At 40.8% G+C, this 24,752-nt stretch overlaps 1 protein-coding gene across 1 annotated transcript in view; it reads right to left on the bottom strand.

Moving 5' to 3' along the window:
• Window positions 1–8,661: 8,661 nt before the first annotated feature.
• Window positions 8,662–24,752, bottom strand: part of slc49a4 (solute carrier family 49 member 4) — a 56,984-nt gene continuing 40,893 nt past the window's right edge. Inside the window, exons 8-9 of the mRNA XM_020651253.3 lie at window positions 21,639–21,821; window positions 8,662–10,536 (exon numbers count right to left, since the gene is read on the bottom strand). Of these exons, the coding sequence (XP_020506909.1) occupies window positions 10,421–10,536; window positions 21,639–21,821 (299 nt within the window). The 3' untranslated portion in view covers window positions 8,662–10,420. The remainder of the gene's footprint in view (window positions 10,537–21,638; window positions 21,822–24,752) is intronic.

Below are 24,752 nucleotides of genomic sequence, written 5' to 3'. Positions count from 1 at the left end.
TGTTGCGATGAGGAGTTAAGCCTGAATTATGCTGCCTTCTTGAACCTATGTAGAGCCAGACTACAGCTTTTGAATCATAAATAATCTTGAACTTTGTCTTTGCCACAGCAATTATAAAGCAAAAACAGTCTTTGATAGGGGGGTTTATACACCAAAACAAGAAAGAATTGCCTGCACTCTTACGTAATGCCACATAGAGGTATGTTAAATCACAATGTTAGGACCAATGTCATTTTACGTTGATAGTTTTATGTTTATTCTTTTTTTTGTGTGTGTGTGTGTGTGTGTGTGTGTGTGTGTGTGGAGAGGGAGGGCTCCATGCCACCACGTTGAGCTTTTATTTGGCTCTTCTTGTACTTTAACTAATAAATAAACTGATACTGCAGCAGTGCAGTAAAATGCACAATCAGCAAGGCCATAACAATATTCTTTTCGGTTCATGTGGAAGCACATTGGAAGAAGTACATAAGGGAGCTACTTTCTGCTACAGAACAGAGTTTGTCCTTCGTGATTGTGATACAAGTGAAACGATCCCTGTTTTCTATTCTGTGTTGGAACATCCTCCTACTCAATAGACTATCTGGAGAATAAAATTCAGGCATTTTTGTATCCATCCACACAAACAAGAGCAGTCAGTTATTCTCACATTTGCTTTACAAGTCTTACACTTACAAGTTGTTCATTGTAAATGATTTATATAGCATGGGCTTTGATTTCTACATACAGTTTGATCTGTGCATAGGCGTCATTCTGAACCGAAGAAAGTGTAAACAACGGAAAACAAAAGAAGCAGTTAAGAGTTCTGAGAAATGAGAAAGTGGCAAAGCAGCAGGCCCAAAAATTCACCAAACCCTCCACAGGGCTTTCAAGCAATTTCCTTGTCCTTGTGCTTGTTTGATGCCTTTTACTGCAATGTCATTGAAAAGGCAAGCTCACAGAGATGTGCATCAAAGTCATTGTGTTCAATTAAGTAACAATTGCTTTCAAAGAAACGCTGCTATAAGAAGGTTAGAAAACTTTTCTCCCCTCTGTGCCCTTAAAACATACACATTATCACAGCAGACAACAACAGATTAAAGGCAGATTTTAATCAGACGCAGTCTGCAAGGACCAAAACAACTAAAGCATTTTATTCATAGCAGTGTGTTTACATGGAGAGCAGCACTCGTGTTGACCTCAGAAGGCTTCTTTTAATGCTACACACCATTGCAGCGATAGATTAGGTAATGAATGGACTACGAGGTAATTTTTCAACATCTCTCTTTCCTCGCTGCCTCGGGGCGTCATTACTTCCAGTACTAATTTAGCTTCCCTCCTCCACAGCCTCTCTAAACCAATAACTCAAATGTTCCTGTACAGTAATCAGTTGAATTGAGTCATGGTGCTTCTCTGTACCTGCTGCACAGAGGAATGAGCCTGTATCTTTTTTAGAAAAGTGCATAAAAAAAAAAAACGGCTTTCTTTTTTCATCTTGTTCATGAGCGGTCCTGTGAGATCTGCGCCGCGTGTGGGCGTTGAAGCCAGGAAATGCGTAGAATTACAGTCTGGCTGTGCACAGTCTTGCTCTGCATCCCAGCTGTGAAATCACTCAATCCGGAAAATGGCTGCAAGCCTTCTGGATTTTGAGCATCACAGGAAAAAGGTTTGGCAACAACTCTCATCTCTGCTCCCCTGCTTCCATCCCAGGTAAAGCCGTCCCTGAGCCTGTGGCACTCGCAGCAGCTGCAAACCGTGGTCTCGACTGTGTTTACCCAAAACGCGACAAACAGGTTCACCGTAACAAGGTCTCTCGTCATGTTTATGCTCTGCTGTCTCACTGCCTGAAGGTGAGGGGATCGGCAGGTTTACTGCATATCACAGAAACACACAGAACACTAACCTGTAGTGACTGCACAGGGTGTGAAAAGGAAGAGCTATACAACTGAAACAAAGATGCATATATGTTGACTGTCTATCAGTGTATATATCTCGTACTGCTGTCTTTCTAAGCATCGAGTCTGTGAAAGGATCTTTTTGAAAAAGTAAGGACATTTCTGCCTAGCCCTTTTGAGGATCAAGACATTGTTCAGGGGTTGCTATTGAAATTTTTTTCAAAAGCCAAAAGTTTTTGATTTTGTTCAAATTGAAGACTTTTATTTTGTCTCAGCCATGGAACAGAAAAAAAAAATCAAACATTAAAATAAAAGAATTGCAAAGGAAGATGTATTTGTGTTTATCATTATACTCACTCTGTTTATGTATTCCTTTCCCTCAAAATGTTTTTGTAAGCAATGTCTTAAACAGTATTTTACATGCAGGGAATTCTGTTTCATTCAGTGCTTGTATCACACTTAATAATTGGTCAGAAAAAAGGCAATTTTATGAAGCCACTTTAAAGTCTTGGGCAGGAGATTTAAGACCCATTGGAGTGTTTTTTGGGCGGTCACTTGGCTGTAAATTGAAGCTCAATTTTCTTTTCTTTTTTCCTCTTCAGTATTCATCACCCACACGCACATTGGCATTTTTTCAGTTTGTCACAAAACAAATCACACATCTCTCAGCTATGTCTCAGGTGGCTGCTAAGCATCTTATTGCAGTTTTCTGACGTCAGCTGAGCTGTCAAGTTCAAATCTAGTGCTGTTGTCGCCACAGGAGCAGAGATGGGTTAATAAAACCGCTGACCCAGCTTGGACACTCATTGACATGTAGCACCTCTGATTTTCTGCCCAGTGGAGTCACACAGGCAAGACTCACTGGTCCAAAATGACCACAGAGTCCTCTTTTAGCAAAAAGAGAATCATGATTTACCAGTAGTAAGCTATCTAAGTTAGTACCAGTTGGGAATGGTGGTAATACTAAGTAACGACTAACTTCACGCTCAAATTAAATTTTAATCAAAATATTTGTTCAGTCGGCAACTCACTGTACAGATCTGTTCATCAGAGGAACAGTGAAACAGTTGCACAAATCCTCCAAGTCCAGCAACGTCCAATGAGAGAGACCCAATTCAATGTTGAGTTCCTCTACTGGAGACCTGCGTGTCGAAGTATTTAAAGTATAAGAGACAGAATTTATACAAATTCATAGCCAACTAGAAGTGTTATTTTTAATTGTTAGTGCACATATGAAACGTGTACATTTTTTTCAGTGTACTCATTCAGAGACTCACTTTCCAGAGACTGTCGCAGTGAGCTAGCTAGATAACTTAGCTAGATAACTTAGTTAGATAACGTCGACGCAGCGGTTGCCGCAGTTTTAGGGACATTCTGAACAAAGAAGAGGGACAAGTCTAGTTTTCGACCTACATGCTACAAAAATAAACAAATGCAGACAAGTTCTAGCTTTCGGCTTAAATTAAATACATTAAAATCTGCCACTTTGTCAAGCTTTACCGTTTTTGTAAGTTAAGCTATCATACTGGTATTATCGGTCGACCTACTATATCTGTGATTGGTCATAGTCGTCATTACCGATTGGCTGACAAATACGATTGACAGCTGGCTAACCAATCACACAATGACGCATCTGAAATGAAAGGTACTGCCAGTTTCTTGCCAAAACTGAACACTAACCATACAAAGATGAGATTAATCAGACTTTTTTAAAGTGTTGGACATTTTAAAGGTCATTGCAGTAGATAGGCAACATGTATTTTTCTCACCATTTTTTTTTTTCAGAAATCCCCTAACACTAATATGTCATGGGAAATGGGTCATACGAAGCCTGTTTCTTCCTTCTTGATTTATTCGTTTCTACTTAAAAAAGTTTTTTATTCCGTCCAGTACTTTCAAGACCGTCTAAGGGCTTTTCAAATACTTGGATGATGGTTTCTTTTAATCTAACTAACGTTCCCACATGGTGATTCAGTGTGTCTCAACAGTCTATATTAGGCAACTATCTGAATCAAAGGGAGTGGAAAGAAACAAAAACACTGATGCTCATGTTTGATGAGGAGGAAGGGCAGGAGGACTCATGAAAGTGGAGCACACAAAGAGGGCTCAAACTCCTTTAAAAAAAGATGTTCTACATTATTCAGGATGTCGTCTGCAGTGGAGGTGAGCTGTGATTTCAAAAGGCAGACTGCAGGATGAAAGCATGTCTTGCTGTCTTGTGGCTGCAGCCTTTCCACTTGCATGGTTATAATAATTGCTCTTGTTCAGACGACATGCTGCTTCCATCAGGGCCAAATCCGCCTGCATCAGTGTTGAGGAGCCTCTGCCGAGCTGTGGGAATGTCTCAGTAGTGTGACACTGCTTTTGAGTTCAATATTGCATGTTACTCAGTGACAGCATCGTGGCTCATAGAGTAAACTTGACATTCGACATCAAATCTTAATGTCTGTTCCTGAAGTAAAGCTACGCTGATGTCGATCTACCCTCTGTATGATTTATTGTTGTTTTAAGTGAGGTTACCAGTTATAAGTAGAAGTTGTATTCCCCTGAATAACCAAAGTTAGAAATAAGAAATAATTAAAATTTCAGTTTACAATAGAATAACACAAAATGCTGATAGAAAAATGACATCTAATGTTGTCCTTCCAAAAATAAAGACTAGCAATTTGGCCAAATCTTGGTGGCAATATGTAGCATTGAGGCTTGATCATTTTTTGATGAAAGTTGTAAAATCTCGTAAATTGTTTACCTCAGCAACTTCCTGGCTCAAACCAAGATTTGTATGTGTGCGTATTCTGTAGTGAGACTTCACACCTGTTGTTGTGCATGTGGACAGAGCATTCTAATGGGCTATTGTGCTACTTTGCCAATGTTTTCTTGACAAGCAGCTTGGAAGTTATGAGCATGGTGTGTGAGTTTAATACGTTGCTTGAGACACAAAGCTGTCTCACAATAACCGTCACAGCTTATAAACCTGTGTCCAAAACACTTTGTGAGCATTAAGTCTGCAGGCAACTGTGTGTCTCCCTAAGTCTGTCTCTTATATTTTATTAATACACGTGGAGCATTTATATCTTAATATAATTTGTGTTTCCCACAGTAGCGACCAAATACTTCAAATTCACTGGTGATGAATTAGCAAATTAGCAGCCAGCTGTCAGATGCCGGTAGCTTGTGCTTTTGCAGCCCATCGCTCCTAATCAAGAGCGCCTCGCCCTTTTTAATATGTTGAAGATAAAGTAACATTCGCGGTGATAGCAGCTCTGCTAAATGAGCCGTTTGAAAGCACTGCTCATTTTTCATAATCCAGGAGAAGTCAATTAAGGGACTTGTGGACCTCAAGGGAGGCCCAAGGAGACATTGAGGTGCACGGCTTGAAAAAAAAAAAAAGAGACACAAGTGAGTTTTAGTCACAGGAGGAAGAAAAACAAGCAGAATCTCAATAGGAGGACGACAGGGAAATAGAAGAGGCAACGTCTAGAAAACAAAACATTGGGTATAAAAACGTCAGATGCAGTGACAGGAACACCAGCTTCTTTTTTCCACAGCACTGCAACAAAAGCCAAAATACCCAAATTGCCTGTGGGTATAACAAATCTTTTGTTTCACTTTTGTGTGGCTCCGTCCTCTCTCTAGAGACCCCCGAGAACTGCGATTTCCAAGTCCCAACACTGACAACGAGCCAGCGGAAGAAATTGGAATTAAGCTCCTGCTGAAAGGCTGTTAATAAACAGTGTGAACAGTGGGCAGTGAATGCATCATTACTTTAATTCTGTCTGACGTGAAAACAAAGGCACCTCTTTTGTCCTCGACTTGTTGGTAGAAGTTAAGGGTATTTACTTACACTGAGGCCTGAGTAAATAACAAAAGTGTATTTTTCTCCTTAATAACACCCCTCTGAGTCAAATAAAACAGCTCCCTTTTTTGTTGTAATTTCCACATCAGATAAAACAGATTATCTGCTGTGTGTTAGTACCTCCCGCATCTTCTCTTTGTCCCAGACAGAAATTTCAAAAAGTGAGTCATATTCAGATGTGTTTGTTTTCACTGCTAATCGAATATCAACCGAGGTTTTGTATAAAGATTGTGTTGCAGAACGAAAAGTTGATTTATGGAATCTTTTTCTTGTTTATGATTCTAAATCCTTCAAGAGTCCTGAAGCAATGACTGGTCACTGCAACCAGACCTAATGCATTACACATTTATTTAAAATTAATAGCATTTATATAAACTGCTCAGAGTGTTTGGCTGACGACCATTTAAAGCAACTCAATAACCTTCCTATGGGACCATTACTTTTACTTACAAGAGCGCAAACAAGCAAACACACCCTCGGTAAAATGTATCAATTAATAACAGTTTATGGGGTTTATGTTGTTCATTTTTTGTGGTGCAGAATTAAACTGTTTTGTGTTTCCTTTTTAAGATTATTTTCCTGAGATGTCCGCTTTATTGCAGTGCAGAGAGAACACAGGGGACAGAGTATGGAACAGAGGAAGGAAAACGCTGAAACTGTGTCAATAAACGGACAGTCAATAAACTGAAAAAGCCAAAACAAAGCACGTTTCTTCCCACTGCAGGATTTGTGAAGAATGCATGTGACAGCTCCTCTAAAACCAAACACATCTCCATAAACCAACAGTGGATTAATTTCACATCCCTGCAGGCCTGCTTTGCGAGCGCTGTGCAATAGTTTTAGGCACACCCGACCTAAAACCGTCCAATCTCATCTCATGCACGGCCACATTCATTTCTATTTCTAAGTTATTTTTCATGTCAGATTGAAATTCAATCCTCACAAAAGTCTTGGTTGAGGTCAGGAGTTCCTGCCAGCTTAAAGATCAACAGTCCAAAGGATCATGAATGCGGTAGATGAGGTGAAATTAATCTCAGCATCTTTCACACACACAGTCACTGATTCTAATAAGAACCAGACTGAGGACTCAAACAGTCTGTTGCATGCAGACTTTCCCAAGAGACCTTAACTAGCCAGCTACTTAGCATGAGCTCATCTCCAGCTGCAAAGCCAGGAAGAAGGGTGATAAAACATGGCTCCTGAAGGAAGATTTAAAAACATTGAGGTCATGCACGTTGATCCCGACGTGGATTTGAAAATAAAGTAGAAAAACTGAGAGGTTTCCTAGAATGCAGGTTTCCTCTGAGAGCTTCCTCTACTTCTATCCTGGGACAATGTGACAAAACGTTAATGCACTGCAAGAATAACACAGAAGATGAGATCAGACGTGAACAGAGTGTGATGTAATCTGTTTCTTAAAGGCACAGTCAAAGGTAAACCAAAATCCTACAACTCAAGATTGAAAACCTTCCCTAGCAGTCTAAAACTGACTGACGGGTTTTCAGTGACACAGAGGATTGCTTATTTTGTGATAAGTATGTGTACCCAGTTTAACCCTAGTGTAACCCTAACTCTAACTCCAGGCGTATATTGTACCTGGTTTATTGAACCTTTTTTGGGCAACAAACAAACAAAAAAAGCATTTTAATATGGGATTTCCATGGCCAGCCTCAAGTGGACACTCTAGGAGCGGCAGCTTCTTGCATGTCTGCATTAGCTTTAGTGTTCAACACTGGGGTTTGGCTTGGAGTACATCTGACCCAGTTTATCAATTATTATCAGTTTAGTAAACAAAATAAGATTTCAGTCACACTCTTTGTCATGTGTAAAGACAGTTTGTGATATCTGTGTCATTCAGGTCGTGGTACTGAAGAGTCCTTTCGGAGGAGAGGTGAAACGTTTTCACGATCTTCAACCAGTAACGTTGCCTTTTGATGAAGCTTCAGTAGTGTGTGATGTCGCTAATGACACATTCCAACCTTAAGCTGAATATCTGTTAAAATTTGTTGGTAAGCCCTTCTTGGCCTCAGAAAATTAGATCTGTGATGCCACCTATGGTGCAAGGTGAGGTTAGCAAAAGGTGCTGATCATGGCGTCAGGGTTATCTCTTACTATTATTTCCTGGAGGTATTGTGAGAGGATTCTCCAAGGGGATGCAGTCCAAAATGTCTCAACCAACCAATTATCTTGTGAAAAGGTGTGACATAGCAGTTAGCGACGGAAATGGTTAACACAATGCAGTCTCCAGAGATGAGCTCTGATTGTGTAGAACGCTGCGGTTTGTAAATGCGTATGAATGTGAATAAATAATGCTGAAGGACAATTTACATAGCAGCCTCTCAATGTGTGAATGTGTTGAGAATGGGTGAATGTGACCTGCAATTAAAAAGCCCTTTGAGTAGTCAGAAGACTAGAAAAGTGTTATACAAGCTCAAGTCCATTTACCATTTAGTCCTTGCCAACTGTTGACTCTAATGATTTGCTGGTTTAATTTTTTCACTTGGATTTTGAAAAGTGCTCGATAAATAATGTTTTTATTGTTATTACTAAATCTATAGGGACATTTTCAAAACACAACCACAGATGAAGAAAATAAAAAATACTGTCAACTGAGGTAGTGGTTTAGTAACATCATGATCTTTCCGCCCAAATGTTCCTGAATATTTCCTTCTGCATTCACACATTTGCTCACCCCAACTTCACTCAGACGTTTTACTAAAGGGCTGGTAGGAAATGTCTGCATAAAGCATTCTGATTCTGATCTCATTCTGAAGTAAAGGAGGTGACACATGTAAGAAAAAGGGAAGTAAAGTCAGGTTGAGGGGAGGTGGAGGTAGAAACAAAGGTCCTTATTAACGCTAGAGTCGACTTAGACCACAGAGTAATTTCAAACAGCGTGTACATTATATAAACAACAGGAGAACAACAGCAGCGTTATTCTTAAAATGTTTGTTTTTAATAAGGTGCTGGAAAATTTTAAAACAGTCACATTTGCTCTTCATCCTTACCACAGAACAAAGACATTTAAAACCCAAAGCCAGAAGGTAAAACCAGAGAGTGTGTGCTGCAGAATGGGAGAACATAACCTTTAACAACATACACTGACAAAGTAGTCACAGTGTGGAGGAGAGGGAGGCTGAACGCACTGCACCGGGCAATTAAGGCAACATGTCGAAAGGTAAAAGACAACCTTTTTTTTTTTTTTTTCTGTACAAGGAGAGTAAAAAATAAGTGAAAACATCTCCAACCCCAGAGGGAAACACATTACAACACTGTGCAGGACAAAGACGCAGAAAAGACATCGACAAGTCAAACAACAAATCTGTCTTCAAGTGTTGGATGTTTTTCATTTGCCTTTGTGTTTGTTTGTTTTTTGTGATTTAGTCCCTCCAGATCTGAGGCTTTTTGTTTTATCAGATCTTCAGTTTCGTCAGTAATGGAATCCAAGAAACTCCAACCGCCTTTCCATTTTCTGTCAGGTTTTTTTGTCAGTAAACTTTCAAGTTGGCGCAGAGACCCCTGCTGGTGGTTTGGAGGAGGAGCAGCCTTTGACAGTACAACGTAACATAATCCTAATGCCTGTAGAATAAAAATGATCTCCCTAGGTGTGCCTCTGCGGCGGCGGAAACCGTCACTAAACATCGTTTCCCGGTGAAAATAAGTGTTAAATATGTTAGTGTAGAGACGTATCCAATAAATACTGGCAGGCCGCTGAGAAAAAACGATTTAAAAACAGTAAAAAATGAAACAAAACATCATTAAGGTTTGATTAAAACGCAAATCGTCTGCAATTTCACACAATTAATCATAAATAGGCTGAACGCCCTCTTAAATCCGAGAGGGCAACAGCTTAGCTTCTTGCACATGAACAGTTCTTTGATCAGAACAAAAAAAAAAGAAAAAAAGATCCGATTTATCATCAAATCCCAGCCCACGTGTCCATGTGGCCCACATCCAATCATCAATGTGGAGGATCGTTTTTGCATAATGTTCATAATGTTGAGGTGGTGTTATATCAGATTCAAAGTACCTGTGTCTCAGTTTCACAAGTCACTAAAAAGTGTCAGGCCTCGGCACTAACACGACGTCGTTAAGCTCCGCCTCAGCTCAGCCAGGCCCGCTGATTGGCTTAAGAAGCTGTCCTTTATGCTTCCTTGTTATGGGGCGACACTCCCTGCGGAGCTGGAGTCAGTACAGCTTTGAGTCAGTTATTTAAAACACGATCACAGTAAGTCAACACGAGCAGCGATAAAGGGGGTCGACACTGAGAACCTTAAATATTAAATCATCTGTAAACAGTAACTACTAACAGTCCGTCATGCTGCGTCTGGTTAGGAAATCAAACCGTTCACAACATTTGTTTACAAACAAACAATGACAGACAAATAAAATCAGGTAATGACAGTGTTGTGCAGTCATGTGGCATCGAGCTGATCGATCATTGGAGTAAACATCGTTGTTAAATCAAGTCTTGGTTCTTCTCGGCAGCCACAGAACAAGCTATCCATTACCACCACTTGAAATATGTACACAAAGATCCTAAAATCTTACACCGTCAAAAGGAAGTGGCCCGTCCACTTTCCTTTCTTCTCCCTTTTCTCCTCGACTTTGTGCAAGAATAGTTACAACTCAGTCCAATGTTATCAAGTCGTCGTGTTTGCATCATTTTTTTTTTTTCTTCCTGTTAGCAGCATCACACGGAGACGAAGACGTCCAGGTAGAGACGGTCGTAGGACTCCCTGAAGAAGAGGATGACGATGAGGCTGAAGACACACGCGCTGGCGAGACACCAGTTCACCCACGTCGGATCTGAAGAAAAGGAGACACAGAGAGAAACAGAGGGGATGTTTGGGTTAGATAGTTTGCAGTCTGTCTGGCACCCTCCAGGCTCTGGACAAGCACTTAGTTTAAGTGTACTGCTCCAAATATAGTTGTGTTTTTACGCTTTTTTCTTCACTCTCCACATTTTTCTCCCATGTTGTCCCGCTCTTCAAATGTATATTTGTCCAAGAACATTCCCTCTCAGGCACTTCTTTTGACAGTTATGGCTCATGAAGACAATTTTTACTCAACAACATCGATCATGTGTGAGAAAACAATATTCTTTCAATTGTTTTCAACATAATAGGACAGACTCTTCAGGTTCCTAGAATACTCTTCAGGTTCCTAGAATACAAAGCTCCTGTTCCAAAAGTTAGCTCCATGCTTTACTCCTTTTTGGCATGGAGAAAATTCCCTCGTGGACACAAATCTATGCAACAGCTTTGGCTCTAAATTGGAACACCCACAGCGAGCTGGGCCTTACCTGGAATACCAACAGGCAGACCTTAGTGTGAAATGGTCTTGTGGTTGAATGAAGAAAATCCCTGCAGCTGGGTTTTAAAACATTTAGAAAAAAAGCTTTCCTAGAAGAGTGAAAAACTGCAACAGAAGCAGATTAACAGCATTGTCAGAGCATTTCCAAACTCAACACCGTCTATCTTATCGAGGTATGGAGTGTGAAAACGCCTGCAGTTGTTGACAATGTTGATTGTGTCTCTAGGTCAATGCTCGGGCCCAGCTACAAAATCTGTTGTCATTCCTAACCCCAAATTACAAAAATACTTTTTTTTTCAGCTTCACGTTTCTCGACTCTTAAATTGCAAACTAGCTAAGAGTCGAACCTACTGAGAGCAATAACGGTGCATAGGATGTTATGAATGAGTATACATTTTTCGACAACTATACAGTCCAAAAAAATGCTGTTAATGAAATGCATCCTGGGACGAGCAGGCGGCTCCTGAGATCCAGATTGTATTGTATCAAAGTCAGAGTGACCACTGACTTAAACTCCTCCAAACCACAAAGTTATCAGTGTGTTCTGTAATAATGACAAATGGGTCACCGACATAAATCCAGAAACCATAATGAGAGTTTGTATGAGGGGACACTGAATAATTTATCAGCATCATATGGGACTAATGGCTAATCAATAGGAATTCCTGACATACCATAAAAGAAATAAGATCAGCCTCCCAAGCTGTCTTTCGTAATGATTCAGAATAATTCAATGATATTGGCAGCGTTCCCCATTATCATTGACCTACACTTGAACCTAAACATGGTGCAGGATGAGGTGCTCTATTTTCTCTGCTCTCTGTTCAGGCTCCATTAACCACAAAGAGAGGTGCTCTGGCTGTCTACAATAATGCTGAATGCAGAGGGCGCGGCTGCATCGAACCGTCTGCGTCTTAACTCATCAGCACCCTGACAAATGAGCTCTTCTTCAAGTTTTGCCTTTGAGTTATGAAGGGTCAAGATTTTCACCACACACTGCCTGCACGAATGCACAGTCACACCTCAAGTCAAGTTTGGACCTTAGACTGTATACAGGAAGTTAAGGTAGCCCCCTCTTGACAAAACCTAAGCACATTTGACAACAGGGTGGATACAAATGGCTAAGCGTTTTACAAGAGGTTGTGATGGTAGCAACAACTTTCTAGTCAATCTTACTCTAAACTGGACCATGACTTTAAAAAGTGAACATCTTGCTGTTCAGAGGAAGCCTTGACAAGCCTAATTGAAACCATATTAGTCCGGAAAAAGGCTACAGAGGTAACAAATCAACTGAGAAAACGGATCATTTTCCCATAGGGTCTCATACAATCAAGGCCTTAAGGATTGAGAGGCTTTTACACCCGCTACCCTTTGCAAATAAGACACAATCTGATTCAAAAAGTATTGCCAAAGAGTCAAAAGGACCTAAACTGCGCCACAGAGCTAGCAGCATCTGTGAGCGCTGTTGCTGTTTGTGTTTATTTAAATAAACTATTATGCATTCAACTTCTAAATGCACCCCTTTGTATGCAAGTCAGGCTCATTGCAAAAATAGTTTGATTACAAGTGATGCCGTGAAATAGCCACACGCAGTTCGGTTGAAGAAATGACTGCTTGCTGCGAGTTGGTGGTAACTGCGCCACACTTTTTGCGAGAATTTCACACCCAACGTTCCAGGGATCATTAAAACAATTCCATTTTTGTATGACCTAAAAATAAACTATCTGTAATTATAGTCTGAAAATATTCCATTTCAAATTATTGTGGATCGGACAGACAACAAGCTACCTGGACAGAGCACTAATCTTAAAGGATGTTTCAGCACTAGAATATAATTAGTGCAATAATTATAAGTTAATTGGACCTATTAGCGGCAGAAACTCATTTCTTGGTGAATTCCCCCCTCAGACTTCTTTTCACAACCACTGGAATCTTCCCCTGCTGGGCCATTTGACAGAGTAAAGGTTTAAGGTACTTCTGAATTGGCTTCACTTTTGGAATAGCCTTTGTCTGAAAAAGAAAACAAAAAAATCAATAAACCCCTTATTCCAAATGCATTAAGCAGCCCACGCAGTAAAGCCCGACATCCCAGCAGCATGTCTTGTGTTTCAGGTGTTTTGTCCTGACAGAGAAGTTAAAGAGGATCAAAGTTTGGGCAAACTTCTCAGCCAGGATGGAGGATGAGGTGAAAGCAGGCAGCTGCTCGGGTCCTGATAACAAGCCTGACCAAATATAGAGAAATCAGGTTGTAACACACAGAGTGCTGAAGGCCCAAGCCAGTACAGTGTGTCTTCACTCACACCAGCCTGTACACCATTCCAATCACATATCTTCTCATAAGAGCGTGAATCAGCTGCAGGATCAATGCAAGAACTGCTTCTCATACCGCGTGAGGCAGCCTCTTTGTGGAAAATTATGAGATTTGGCTGTAAGCCGCACACCTTTTACTGCTTCTTTGAGGAGGAAGAATGTAGGTTAAAAGGTGCGAAGATGAAAGCACAGGATAAATCCAAGTAAAAAGGAGGTGAAGAAGGGGCTCCAGAGGAGAGGCAAAATGAGGGACTGGGTGAGAGTGTTTTCGGCGAGGTGTCGAGACTCCTGAAGCAGGCTCATTAATCAGGAGTGTGTGAACCGGACAGCAGGAGACCCAGCGAGGAGGCGGGTTAATGGAGTTGTGTTTATCTGACCTGCTGTCTTCTTCCTCTAACTCTGTCTAACATATGCATTTGACAAAGATTTGCCCATTTAAAGTTGGAGACAAACAGTCTAATCGTGTGTGTGTGTGTGTGTGTGTGTGTGTGTGTGTGTGTGTGTGTGTGTGTGTGTGTGTGTGTGTGTGTGTGTGTGTGTGTGTGTGTGTGTGTGTGTGTGTGTGTTTCAGCCTGTAGTTTTGAAAGAATCTAAAAGGAGTCTTGGTAATTGTAGTAATGTAATCAGGTGAATTGGCAAAAGGTTCTGCTCTTTGATTTCTAGAGGCCCATCTGTTCACCATTGGGCTCTGACATTGATTATAAAATTGTTTCAAGAAAATGTAAGTTTGGCGCCAAATGTTTTTAGTATGTATACTGTAAACAGTGAGCACCCACAGGTCTCTGCTCTTAAGTCCAGGCTGGGAACTAAAGGTAACCAGTAATTAATGTGATGTTTAGGCTTTTAAACTATAGAGCTCTCCTTTTTTATTTATTATATAATTATATAATTTATTATTATTATTTATTTATTATTTATTATAAGTTATTCAAACATCAGAAAGTTGCTAAAAAAAAAAAAAGGGAGAAGTGTATTTCTTTAGTGTGATTGAGACCAAAGTGTTATATTTCTCAACTAAATTCTTATATACATATTTTCTCTAGCGTTTCTCCATCTTATGTCAGTTTTGGTCCTGATTGTGGGGCTATTGTAGTTTGAGCTCACAAAGACAACACTAAGACTAGGACTGTTAATGCCATATATTGTAAGTGCAGATATATGGACATAGTAGATGATAGCAAAAGGGTCCAATATCGAAACATTTGTTTTATCTTTATATGCTCAAAATGCAGACTTAATGAGTTAGTAAAACAATGTCCTATCATAGAATAAAATGTTATTCCAAGATTAGAAGAAAACATAGTTTAACAAAGTGATTAAACTCAAATGAGACAGGGATCAATAAGTGCGGAAAAACAACAACAAAAAACTTCTGACTGTCAGTCAACTATAGCCAAAATCTGACGAATCAGGCTCGACTATGTAAATCCTTCGTGAGGGACAGGCCCATATCGTATACTGCAGAATGTAACGTGATGTTATTGTTGAGCCACTTATCGCGTATCACATAGCATCGTATTGTAACGTACGGTATCATACCGTAAAGTATAGTGTCTTATCATTATGTTACTCTAAGATTCCAAACTCTAGTAGATTAAATGTGATAATTTTTGTCTGGAGAAATTAGTAGAATTGTTGAATTTCTGAAGATGTTTAAAAATCAATAATCATATATTTCAATAAGTTGTTTCCTAACTTTTTTTACAGAAAGGCAATTAAAAAATGGAGACCATGTTCAGTTCAGGTACGGGTAAGTTTTAATAATAAAGGATGCCGGTCTATTCAAACTGCTGAGCTAAGTTCTGAGTCATCCAAAGCAAATGCACATCAGCCAGATAGTCGGTTAATTAGTGCCTCTACATACAGCAGGTTCAGTGTGACAGAATGAGCATACTCTGAAACATCAGTGTGATCAGTTCATCATATTAACAACCTATTACTGCCGCTGCCACCGTCAGCACATTGAAGCTGCAGATGAAGACAGAGTCGTGGGCCGACAGGAATCTTATGGCCTTCGTCACTCTTAATTGAGGTCAATGCAGCGTTAGAATTAATGAAACTCCATTCTGCTGCCTCCGTGTTTTTATTTATTTTTTATTTTTATTTTTAGAAGATGGAGGTCGCACGTTTCAAGAAACACAGACAAACGATATCATGTTTCAGAAAACGACCACCTCCTCGTTACAGTACATGTGGATGTATTTACTGAAGATCGACAGCTTGTTGGACACACCTATAGGAGCCGGATTATTCATACCGCCTGCCAAAGTATGCGCATGTGGGCGGACTTTGTGAGTTTGCAAACTGTTTTAATGCCAGTGTTTCTTCTCACACATAAGTCAAAACTCTCTGAAAGATTTAAAATAAAAAACAGAAAATGAAAAAAGACTTCTTTTTTAGAAAAAAATCTCTCAGGAATGACTGCGCTCTACAAGAAGAGCGGTTTGTTTGTTTTTAAACACCTCCACATTCTTTACGGGGGGGGGGGTTGGAGAAGTTTCTCCTCTTTTTCTACTTCAGACAAGAATGAAAAGTTGACTCTCAAAGAAATAAAATAACTTTTTGGGACAAAAGAACTGCTGGAATTATTTCTCCCTAACCCCCCCTACCACTTCCCTCCAACACCCAATGCAGCAGATTCAGAACAACTCACAGGAAACTCAACGCCACCCCCTCCTCATCTTCCACCCCTTCTTCATCCACTACAAAACCTTTGAGGCTTTCTCTGCTCCACAATACCTCCCTGCTGCTTTGTATTCTGCCTGATGCATTGCTCTAAATGACACAAACACACAGCAGATGAAATCGAAAAAAAAAAGCAACAAGCGCAGACATACGACCCAGAGGCACCATTTATGTTACTGAGTCACATGGTTGACAGATTTTTTTTTATTTTTTTTTTTTAAACTCGACAACAAAGTCAAGAGGCCAGGTGAGGCTCACTGAACCAAGACCGGCCTCTCATGGATATTCAAATGGACAGGGCGGTGTATTCATAAACTCCTCTCTGCTTGCAGGAAAAAGGAACCATAACTCAGAATGCATAACGAGGTAGTGAGCAGCCAAAAGGAAATCCCTAAAATGAACCATAAATTGGAAATAGATGGAAATCTTTAAAGGCTAGTGTTGCCAATTTCCAATATCAGGAGGTAAAAAAAAAAAAAAAAAAAAAAAAGTGGGTCTTTGAAGAGACAAGGCTCATGTAGAATTTATCAGTTTTGAAGTCTGCATATTTTTGTGCTGCAGCCATTAAGGGAATACAGAGAGGAAATTAGAGTAACAGCCCACAAGAATACTTCCAAAGGGGAATTTACATAATAATCAAATGAATCTGTGCAGGAGGGATCGCTTCAGGAGAACTGAACACAGCTGATTTCCAAACAGGACAGGAAATGGGCAGGTTTTCGATCTCAGAGACAAGAGAACGTTTTTACAGAATAGAACTGAAGAGGATCTAAAAATGTCTGCCTGTACCAGAGTAAATACTATTTAACACATACGCATTAATACTCAACTTTGTTTTGGTAATTTTTCTCCAAATTTTCATTAAAAAAAGATTGATTTGTACATGTTGGAATTTTGGTTATATTAACACATTTTGAACACTGCATGTTACTTATATTAATTAATAGAAATGTTCCTTTGAATAAATGTGTGTCTGATCTGTGAATGTGAGAACCTACCCTTTTCTTTTACGACCAACAACCAATCAGGGTTAGCTTGCATGTATTTAGCCAATCACAATGACTCTGGAAAAACAAGCATTGTTACTTTGTTACTAACATGAATACGTTTTCTACTGAGCTCCTATGTGCTTGTATCGGCAGCTCTCCGTCTTTCTCTCGCTCTCTCTACTCGGCTCATTGGCTCCATTACGCCCAGAAACACACATCGACAAGTCTTAAAGCTTAATGAAGTGCTGATGCAGGAAAAGCTCACAACTACGCAAACACGTGTGTGTTAATCTGTGCCTAAAAACAGCACCTGAAAATAAATCTTTTTTTGAGTGATAATTGGCAAAGAAGCATTCGGATGGTGAGGATGCCCAGCTGATTTTAGAACCATCAGTTTTACCCCTCCCAAAAAAAAAAAAACACTCTGGCTATATTTTCTAGATTTTCATCTTTTGTGGGAAAAAACAAAACAACAGACACAAGTTTAAAAAAATATCTCTGCTTTTTGTTTTTTTTCCTGAGATTATCTGACGAGGATTTTTATGTTTTCTCATCTTGGTATAAGCTACAGTCACCTTTAAACACATCTGTAATCATGTAAGATTATAAAAACAGTGTGACGGCCCTCCCGCCAGCAGGGCCTGTTTGTGTTTTGTCCTCCTGTCTGTGTGTTTGTGTCCCCGGTGTTCCACCACACCTCGGCAGACATGGCCAGTCTCCCAAGTGGGAGGCTCCCAAGTCTCCCTATTAAAGATCTGGCTGTCAACCTCTCAGTCCCTCTCATCCATACTCAGCGTCACACCATCACCACAGCTCCTGAATGGCACCATGTTCTGTTGTATTGTTGCTGTATTCTGGTAATACACCTAACACCGTTTAGTTAAAAACCGTAGGTTTCCCATGATTTCTTCAGACCTTAAGAGCCCGGTTGTGAAAACAGGATTTAGGATTGTTTCATCAGTAAATACAACACTATTGTTGCTTTTCATTGCTTGTTCATTGGCTGTAATTCGTGGCTTTGTTTTAATGTGAAGCTTGTTCCAGCAAGATGAAATAAATCAAGCAATATCTTGTTTTAAATGACTCACTCTTAAATAAATCTCTCCATCATGATTAAGATGGTTCAAAGAATACTGAAACAACAGCTCTGAACTGCAAACAGCGGTTGGTTGCCTGCAGATTTGGCAGCAGTAGCAGATTTCAACAACTATGCGCAGGTATATAGTTTGTGGCAATCTCCTGCTCAGTTAGTTTTCTACAGTGCCTACATGCCTGCAGCAGTGTGAACTTCCTGACAGGAGAGCCTGGATGCATCCCGCTCTATTAGACGACTGCAGGGTGGGAAGTGAAAGAAAAGAGCAGCGAATGCCTCTATCATCTCAGCTTGATCTTCTCTCCGGCTGTCGCGGGGAAGTTGTCAAGGATCCATCCCAGCACATCAGACACCCTTCAGCTCGCCCACACACATGTACACACACACACACACACACACACACAGGACTCTGCGTCTGAACTCGAAAAGAAGTGACTACAGAGGAGCAGCAACACACAAAGTGTACAACTATACACAGAACATGTAGCACTTCCACATGCACACTCACACCTTGACACAAAGCAGTCAGTCATTCGGAGCCTCGCAGAGAGGAGTGTGGAGCAGACGATACATGTATTCTTTATGAGTTCAACTCTTGAGATGGTGTGCAGCTGCTCCATCTATATCCACACCTGCTCTATCACTGTCTAATCTATGATTTATCAGCGGACTGACTAATGCAGCTTCACACGAGTCAAAATACATTACCTGGCCTCTAAATCTCAATTTCCAGGCAGCTTCACTCCTCTTTGAGTTGTCCTTTAACTGCAGTTCTTTTTACTGTGGAAATAATGACGGCTAAATTCAATTAATCCACTCAGAGTCCCAAACTACACCTGTTGAAGACTGAGTCAAACCATCCATCCATTATCCACAGTATACTGCTTTTCCATTTTAGGGGAGGCTGGAGCCGATCCAAGCTGTCATTGGGCGAGAAGGTGGGTACAACCTGGACTGGTCGCCAGTCAATCACAGTGCTGACATATAGAGACAGAGAACCAGCCTCTCACATTCACACCTACGGGCAATTTAGAGACACCAATGAATCTTACAGCACGAGCATGTCTTTGGACTGTGGGAGGAAGCCGGAGTACCCGGAGTGAACCCACGCATGCACAGGGAGAACATGCAAACTCCACACAGAGAGACCCTTTACGGCAATGGTCTCGCCAATAAAAGTGCACTTATGACCTTCAAAACAATGCTCATTCATCTATTTCCAAGTTTTGTTTTTAACACCGCCGCAGCAGCCTCCCTTTAATCTAACAGGATTTTAAAGCCCACTGCCTGTGCCTTTAAACAATCCAACAAAAGCATTTATAAATATATACACACAGTGTTGGTTTGCCTTGCCTAGAAAAAAAAAAAAAGATTTCTCTTAAAGTAATTAAAGGGAATCTAGTTATTAGTGTGACAACAATGCTGTGGAGCTTTTAGACCCTCTTTGTATTCAACTTGTACAAATTGAGCTCTGCATCTGGTACAAATGGTGCTTTAAAAGATTATTTATCGGTGAAAAATTAGATTCTATAATCCTTAAAGTCTATTTTTATGAATTACCCTTTTTGCTGTGATGCTGCAAACTCAGTGCCAAATGTGCATTTTGGCAGTCGCTTGTAACTTTTTCTCCTTTGCAGCCAGCTTGGCAGAAAAACAGTCATAGCTTTAAGTAACGCTGCTCCGGAGATCTATTTGGGTCAGAAAGCTTTGACATCAGCAGGTACATTTTGGATCGTACCATCAAAGGGAATTGATGGTTTAGTCACAGAGATCAGGAGAGAGGAGATGCATAAAATGAGGGTTTGGAGGCATATACATGTGTCAGAAACCCTACACTGTAATTCTTTAATTGCATGTTTTTTTTTTTTTTGTTTTTTTAAAAGCAGGACGCCCCCTCAACTGCTAAAGGATTGCAAGAGTGTCCTGATATAACATAGATTACACAAGCTTCACTCATACAAAAATTAAAACTATGCAGAGGGATAAAAGATTTAAAGTAAAAGACGAAAACAAAATCAATTAGTTGGTTTTCTTTTGAGAAAGAAAAAGGAGTTTGATATGCCTTGAAGAAGCAGAGTGAGATTTTCTGGAACAACTTCAACAACTACCAAAGTGCATGGAGAGTGAAAGGCTTGAAGAGGTGGACACGCCCCTCACCTCCCTAACAGTTCTCATTGGTCCAACCTACAACCAGCCGACCATTGCAGGTGTCTCATTGTCTCATATATATGTGGATGTATATTATTGTTTATGTTTTTTTTTTTGTTTTTTTTTAAACCTTTTTTCAGTTTCGTAACAACCCTATTTAAATGATGTTTGCAATGTGTTTCTTGATGACCTGAAACACGTTGGTGGTGGCCTGGTGGTTAGCGTGCATGCCCCATGCGCGGAGGCTATAGTCCTCCTAGCTGGCGACTGGGTTCAAACCCGACCTGTGGCTCCTTTCCTGCATGTCATTCCCCACTCTCTCTGTCCCTGATTTCCAGCTCTATCTGCTGTCCTATCTCTACAAAAAAAAAGCCCCAAAATGTATCCTAAACAAAAACATCTTTATCCTCATTCTGAACAATGTTATTGCACATTTCATATTTTCCTTATATGGTGCAGTCCTAGTAGTTGAGGCTCTACAATCATATGTGTTGTAAATATTTGATACCAGCTGTTTGCAACAGAACAAGCTGGATTTGTGCCACTACTGTCGTACTTGTTAGTGTGCCCCCAAGGATACTCTTGGCTCAACGGCTGTTAAGGTCAAAGAAGATTCATATCCACCTGCACCGGCAAGACAACCCAGAAGGCAGGAGGATCAACATACAGTTGTCAGGCAGCAGCTGTCAGTATCCTCGTAGCAATCACAGCAAGTCAGCAGAGTGGGAGGATGAAACTCATGAATATTTATGGCGGTTTGAAAATATATCTGCTGTTTACTCAAACAAGCAGAGCAGGGGGAAGAGTGTCAGAGATGGATTCATCAACCCAGCTGATTTGTGTTGTGATGTAGCCAAACTCACAGGGTAGGGTAAAGAAACCGAGGACTGGTGGGCAAATATCAAGAAAGGTTCGGACAAACAGAACAAAACACGAGTACACACCACTAAAGAAAGCTTTTGCCCACACACACACAAAGGCGTTTACATAGATGCCTGAGCTACTTTGACTGTGATTTGGCTTTCTCTCGTCGAAACCGCAGGGCAGAAAAGAAGCAGATGACACGCTGTCCTGTCTGCTGTTTGCCGAAATTATTTGATCAAACTCTGCCAGGAAGATAAATCAGAGGCTAAATTGCAGAAGGGAGTTTTTCTTGCTTTGTGCTGAATGTGTCAATTGTATTGTAACCTAATTTTCTGTCTTTTGTCGGCAGCATCTGCAGAGGTGGAAATGGATTTTTGAAAACAATGATGCCTGTAGCTTTTGGGAGGGAGGAGAAACCTGTGGCGGGGGGCAGAGAATTGTTCCTTTTTTTCCTTTTACAATAATGAGAAAAATACAAGTCCAGAGTTTTAGTTCTCCTGTCTTACCTGTGCTGTAAAAGGTGAGGAAGAAAAGCAGCAGGCCGCAGAACAGGTTGGCGAGGAAAGTGACCACTCCGCAGGTGATGCCTTCAGGGACCGGGTACACGGTCTCGATGAAGAGCTCGAAGAATATTGGCACGCTGCTGTTCATGAAAATGCCCACCAGGATGCAGGAGGTGTAGAGGATGGCTGCAAACAAGGAAAAATAAAGACGAGAACAACAATGAGCACTAGTTTCATTTGGAATTGTGATTTAATAGGCATTCAAATCCCATCGGAGAAACTCGTTTGAAAGGCAGGCTTACTGGTCAAGTTTGTAGAAGAACAGCGGTGATTGATGCCACCTTCACCGCCTCCTTAGGTACCATTTGTTCTCAGCAGCACTAAGATTTATACTGAACCCTCGTCCTGAAGAAAACATTCAATTACACAGCCAGCCGGTAAGGTGGAAATTTACGAGGGACTGAAACAAAATATTTTAGGTGCATCGATGTGCCGGCTCGTTCATCTCCTTCACTTGGTTTGCATTGACAAATGTTCAATTCTTCAGGTTTGTCATTTGACATGACACATCCTGGCTGATTTCCTTTGTTCGATTGGAAATGTTTCAGACAAATAATTTAATCTGGGTTTAAATATTTGGCAGATTGTAACGTTTGGTTCTTTGTAAAGAGGTGTTCACAGTTGTTCACTTCCCTTTGCTTTTACTAGATGTGACCTCTCTGCAGTTGAGTTCCCATCCGTTGTCAGTTTCGTCTTCAACACAGACTGTATAAAAAAATGGACGACACAACAGCTATTGTATCTGTCATCTGGCTTCAGTATCGGTCATAAACTCTGCCTCCCTAACAGATGGGACATGGTTCAAACTATAAAATCAGGGGTGCTGATATGTCGGATATGTCAAGAGACACCTATATATAGAAGCTGCAGTCCTTGGTGCAGCGGCTGTGGGTTTGAACCCGACATCGACCCTTTGCTACATGTCATCCAAATATATACATTTAAAAAAAACAAACAAACACTGATGTCAAAACACTTGTTTTAATACTTTTCTGTCATTATGGTTGAGTCATACCATGCTGCTTTATGCTGAAGTGTTCATTTTCTGAGCAATTTAGTTTTAATTAGTTACCTGATGCTATTAAAAGGGTTGTATGGCAGTGATTGGCAGCCGTGTTGACAACTGCAGCTCCTGTGGTGCCGTGTGCACCGCATTAGAGAGAACAGCAAGAGGAAACATTACAAGCACTTAGACAAGAGTCTCTGAAATGTATATAATAGTAGTTTCTGCTTCAAACTGACACAAGAATCTGTTCTGCTGTGGACTGGTGCTGACCTGAAGGATCTTTACTGTTCGGTCAATAAGTTAAATTATGAGCTCAGGTTAGTGAAAGTGGCGGGACATCAATACTGCAGCTACTGCACAGACTGTGACGTCACTAGCTAGAGGTCAGAGCTCTTTGTGGGGGAGTTTTGGCTTCACTTTGTGCAACGGGAGGAGGTGGAGATGTGTCGTTAATCTTTATATACAGTATATCCCCACATTTATTTTGAAATATTTTCAAATTAATATAAATGATTGACAATCCATGTCATGCATTAAAGCTACAGAAATGAGCCTGCTTTGAAAAGGTAAGTAGGGGAAAGTTAGTGATAGAGATAGTTGTAAATTAAAATACAGGGGGTTAAATTAAAGAATTGAAAGGAGAAAAACAAACATTAAAGTACAGATACCTCTACGTAAATGCAGTTCTAAAGAGCTTTACTGATGACTTCCCACCTCTGTTGATGTAAAACATTTTGGTTGGTAACAAGAAAGTTTCTAAAGTTTGATAGCCAACCTTATAAAGCTCCCTAATGCGGGGGACTCTCCTCCCACTCTGGCGTGGAGCATCACAGTTTGGGTGGAACTGTGACAGCAATTTAATTTTCAATTTTCTTTGTAATATTTTGGACATTTGAGTTTACTTGCACAGTCCTAATTAAGTTGCAACTCATTTCATGGATTCCACAATATAATAAAATCTAATTTCAGACTCTGTTGCCAAAATGTGCAGATGTCCCCATAGTAAACAGCTTGTCTCATTTGCTCCCGAGGCATGATGGGAAATATTTCTGCCCATGCTGGCTGCTGCTGGTTAACTTTGGGTGCAATTGCTGGTTGAAATGGGAAAAAAAAAAAAAGAGAGAGAAAAAAAATACTCTGGGTAGTAATTTTTTAATTTAAAATTATGATGTGCTGTCGAGCTCAATTTATTCCCCAAAATGAAGTTTGTGGAGGTCATCTTTTTGCAAAGTTTTGGGTGATGCAGGCTTATTGTTTGTTCATTGTAAACTGTGTGTGTGTGTGTGTGTGTGTGTGTGTGTGGTGTGTGTGTTTGTGTGTGTGTGTGTTCATCTCTGCAGAGAAATCAGAGACTCTCAGCGGCAGTCTTCCGGCTGAGACCTAAAGTAAAAATATGTGTGTTCGAATGGATGTGTGTGGAGATTAAGCCGTCACCTCTGGAGCATCACGCCACCCTCCATCTCCCTTATCACACAGCAGATTGGTCCAAATGAGCTCCCCATTAGCCTGCTCGTCCCTTTAATCACAGTGCCTCTGAGGGCTCTGCATGCCTGCCCGTCCGCCTGCCTGCCTGCCTGCCTGCATGCCTGCCCGCCCGTCCGCCCGTCCGCCTGCCCGCCTGCCTTCCTGCCCGCCTGCCTTCCTGCCCGCCTGCCTGCCCGCCTGCCCGCCTGCGACGGGGAACCAGGAGCCTCTCATGCAGCCATGAAAGGCAGCCTTCTACCCTGCCTGTCTTTATTCACCCCTAATGAAGCGCTGATATCACACACTTAAGAGTGCTTCACCCGCTGCACGTTTCCCCTGATGTTATTGAATTAGGCTTTATGGAGCCAGTTCCCAGAAGGCAGTGGAGAATTCTTTGAAGGAAAGACACACGTGGTGAGTACAGCAGCAGAAGAACATGGGCTGACGTCGTCTGTCTCAAGAGAACACAATGATTGGCCATTTAATATACTGGGGGCCTCATTACAAAGACGGAGTGGACATTGTGCATTCAGGGCTTAAATAAACAACATCTTCATCACTGGTTAATTTGCAATAATGTTGTTTTT

The sequence above is a fragment of the Labrus bergylta genome, chromosome 13, assembly GCF_963930695.1.
Source record: "Labrus bergylta chromosome 13, fLabBer1.1, whole genome shotgun sequence".
In the NCBI taxonomy this organism is placed as follows: domain Eukaryota; kingdom Metazoa; phylum Chordata; class Actinopteri; order Labriformes; family Labridae; genus Labrus; species Labrus bergylta.
The sequence above is the reverse complement of the archived record's forward strand: the minus strand, read 5'-3'. Positions and strand labels throughout refer to the sequence as shown.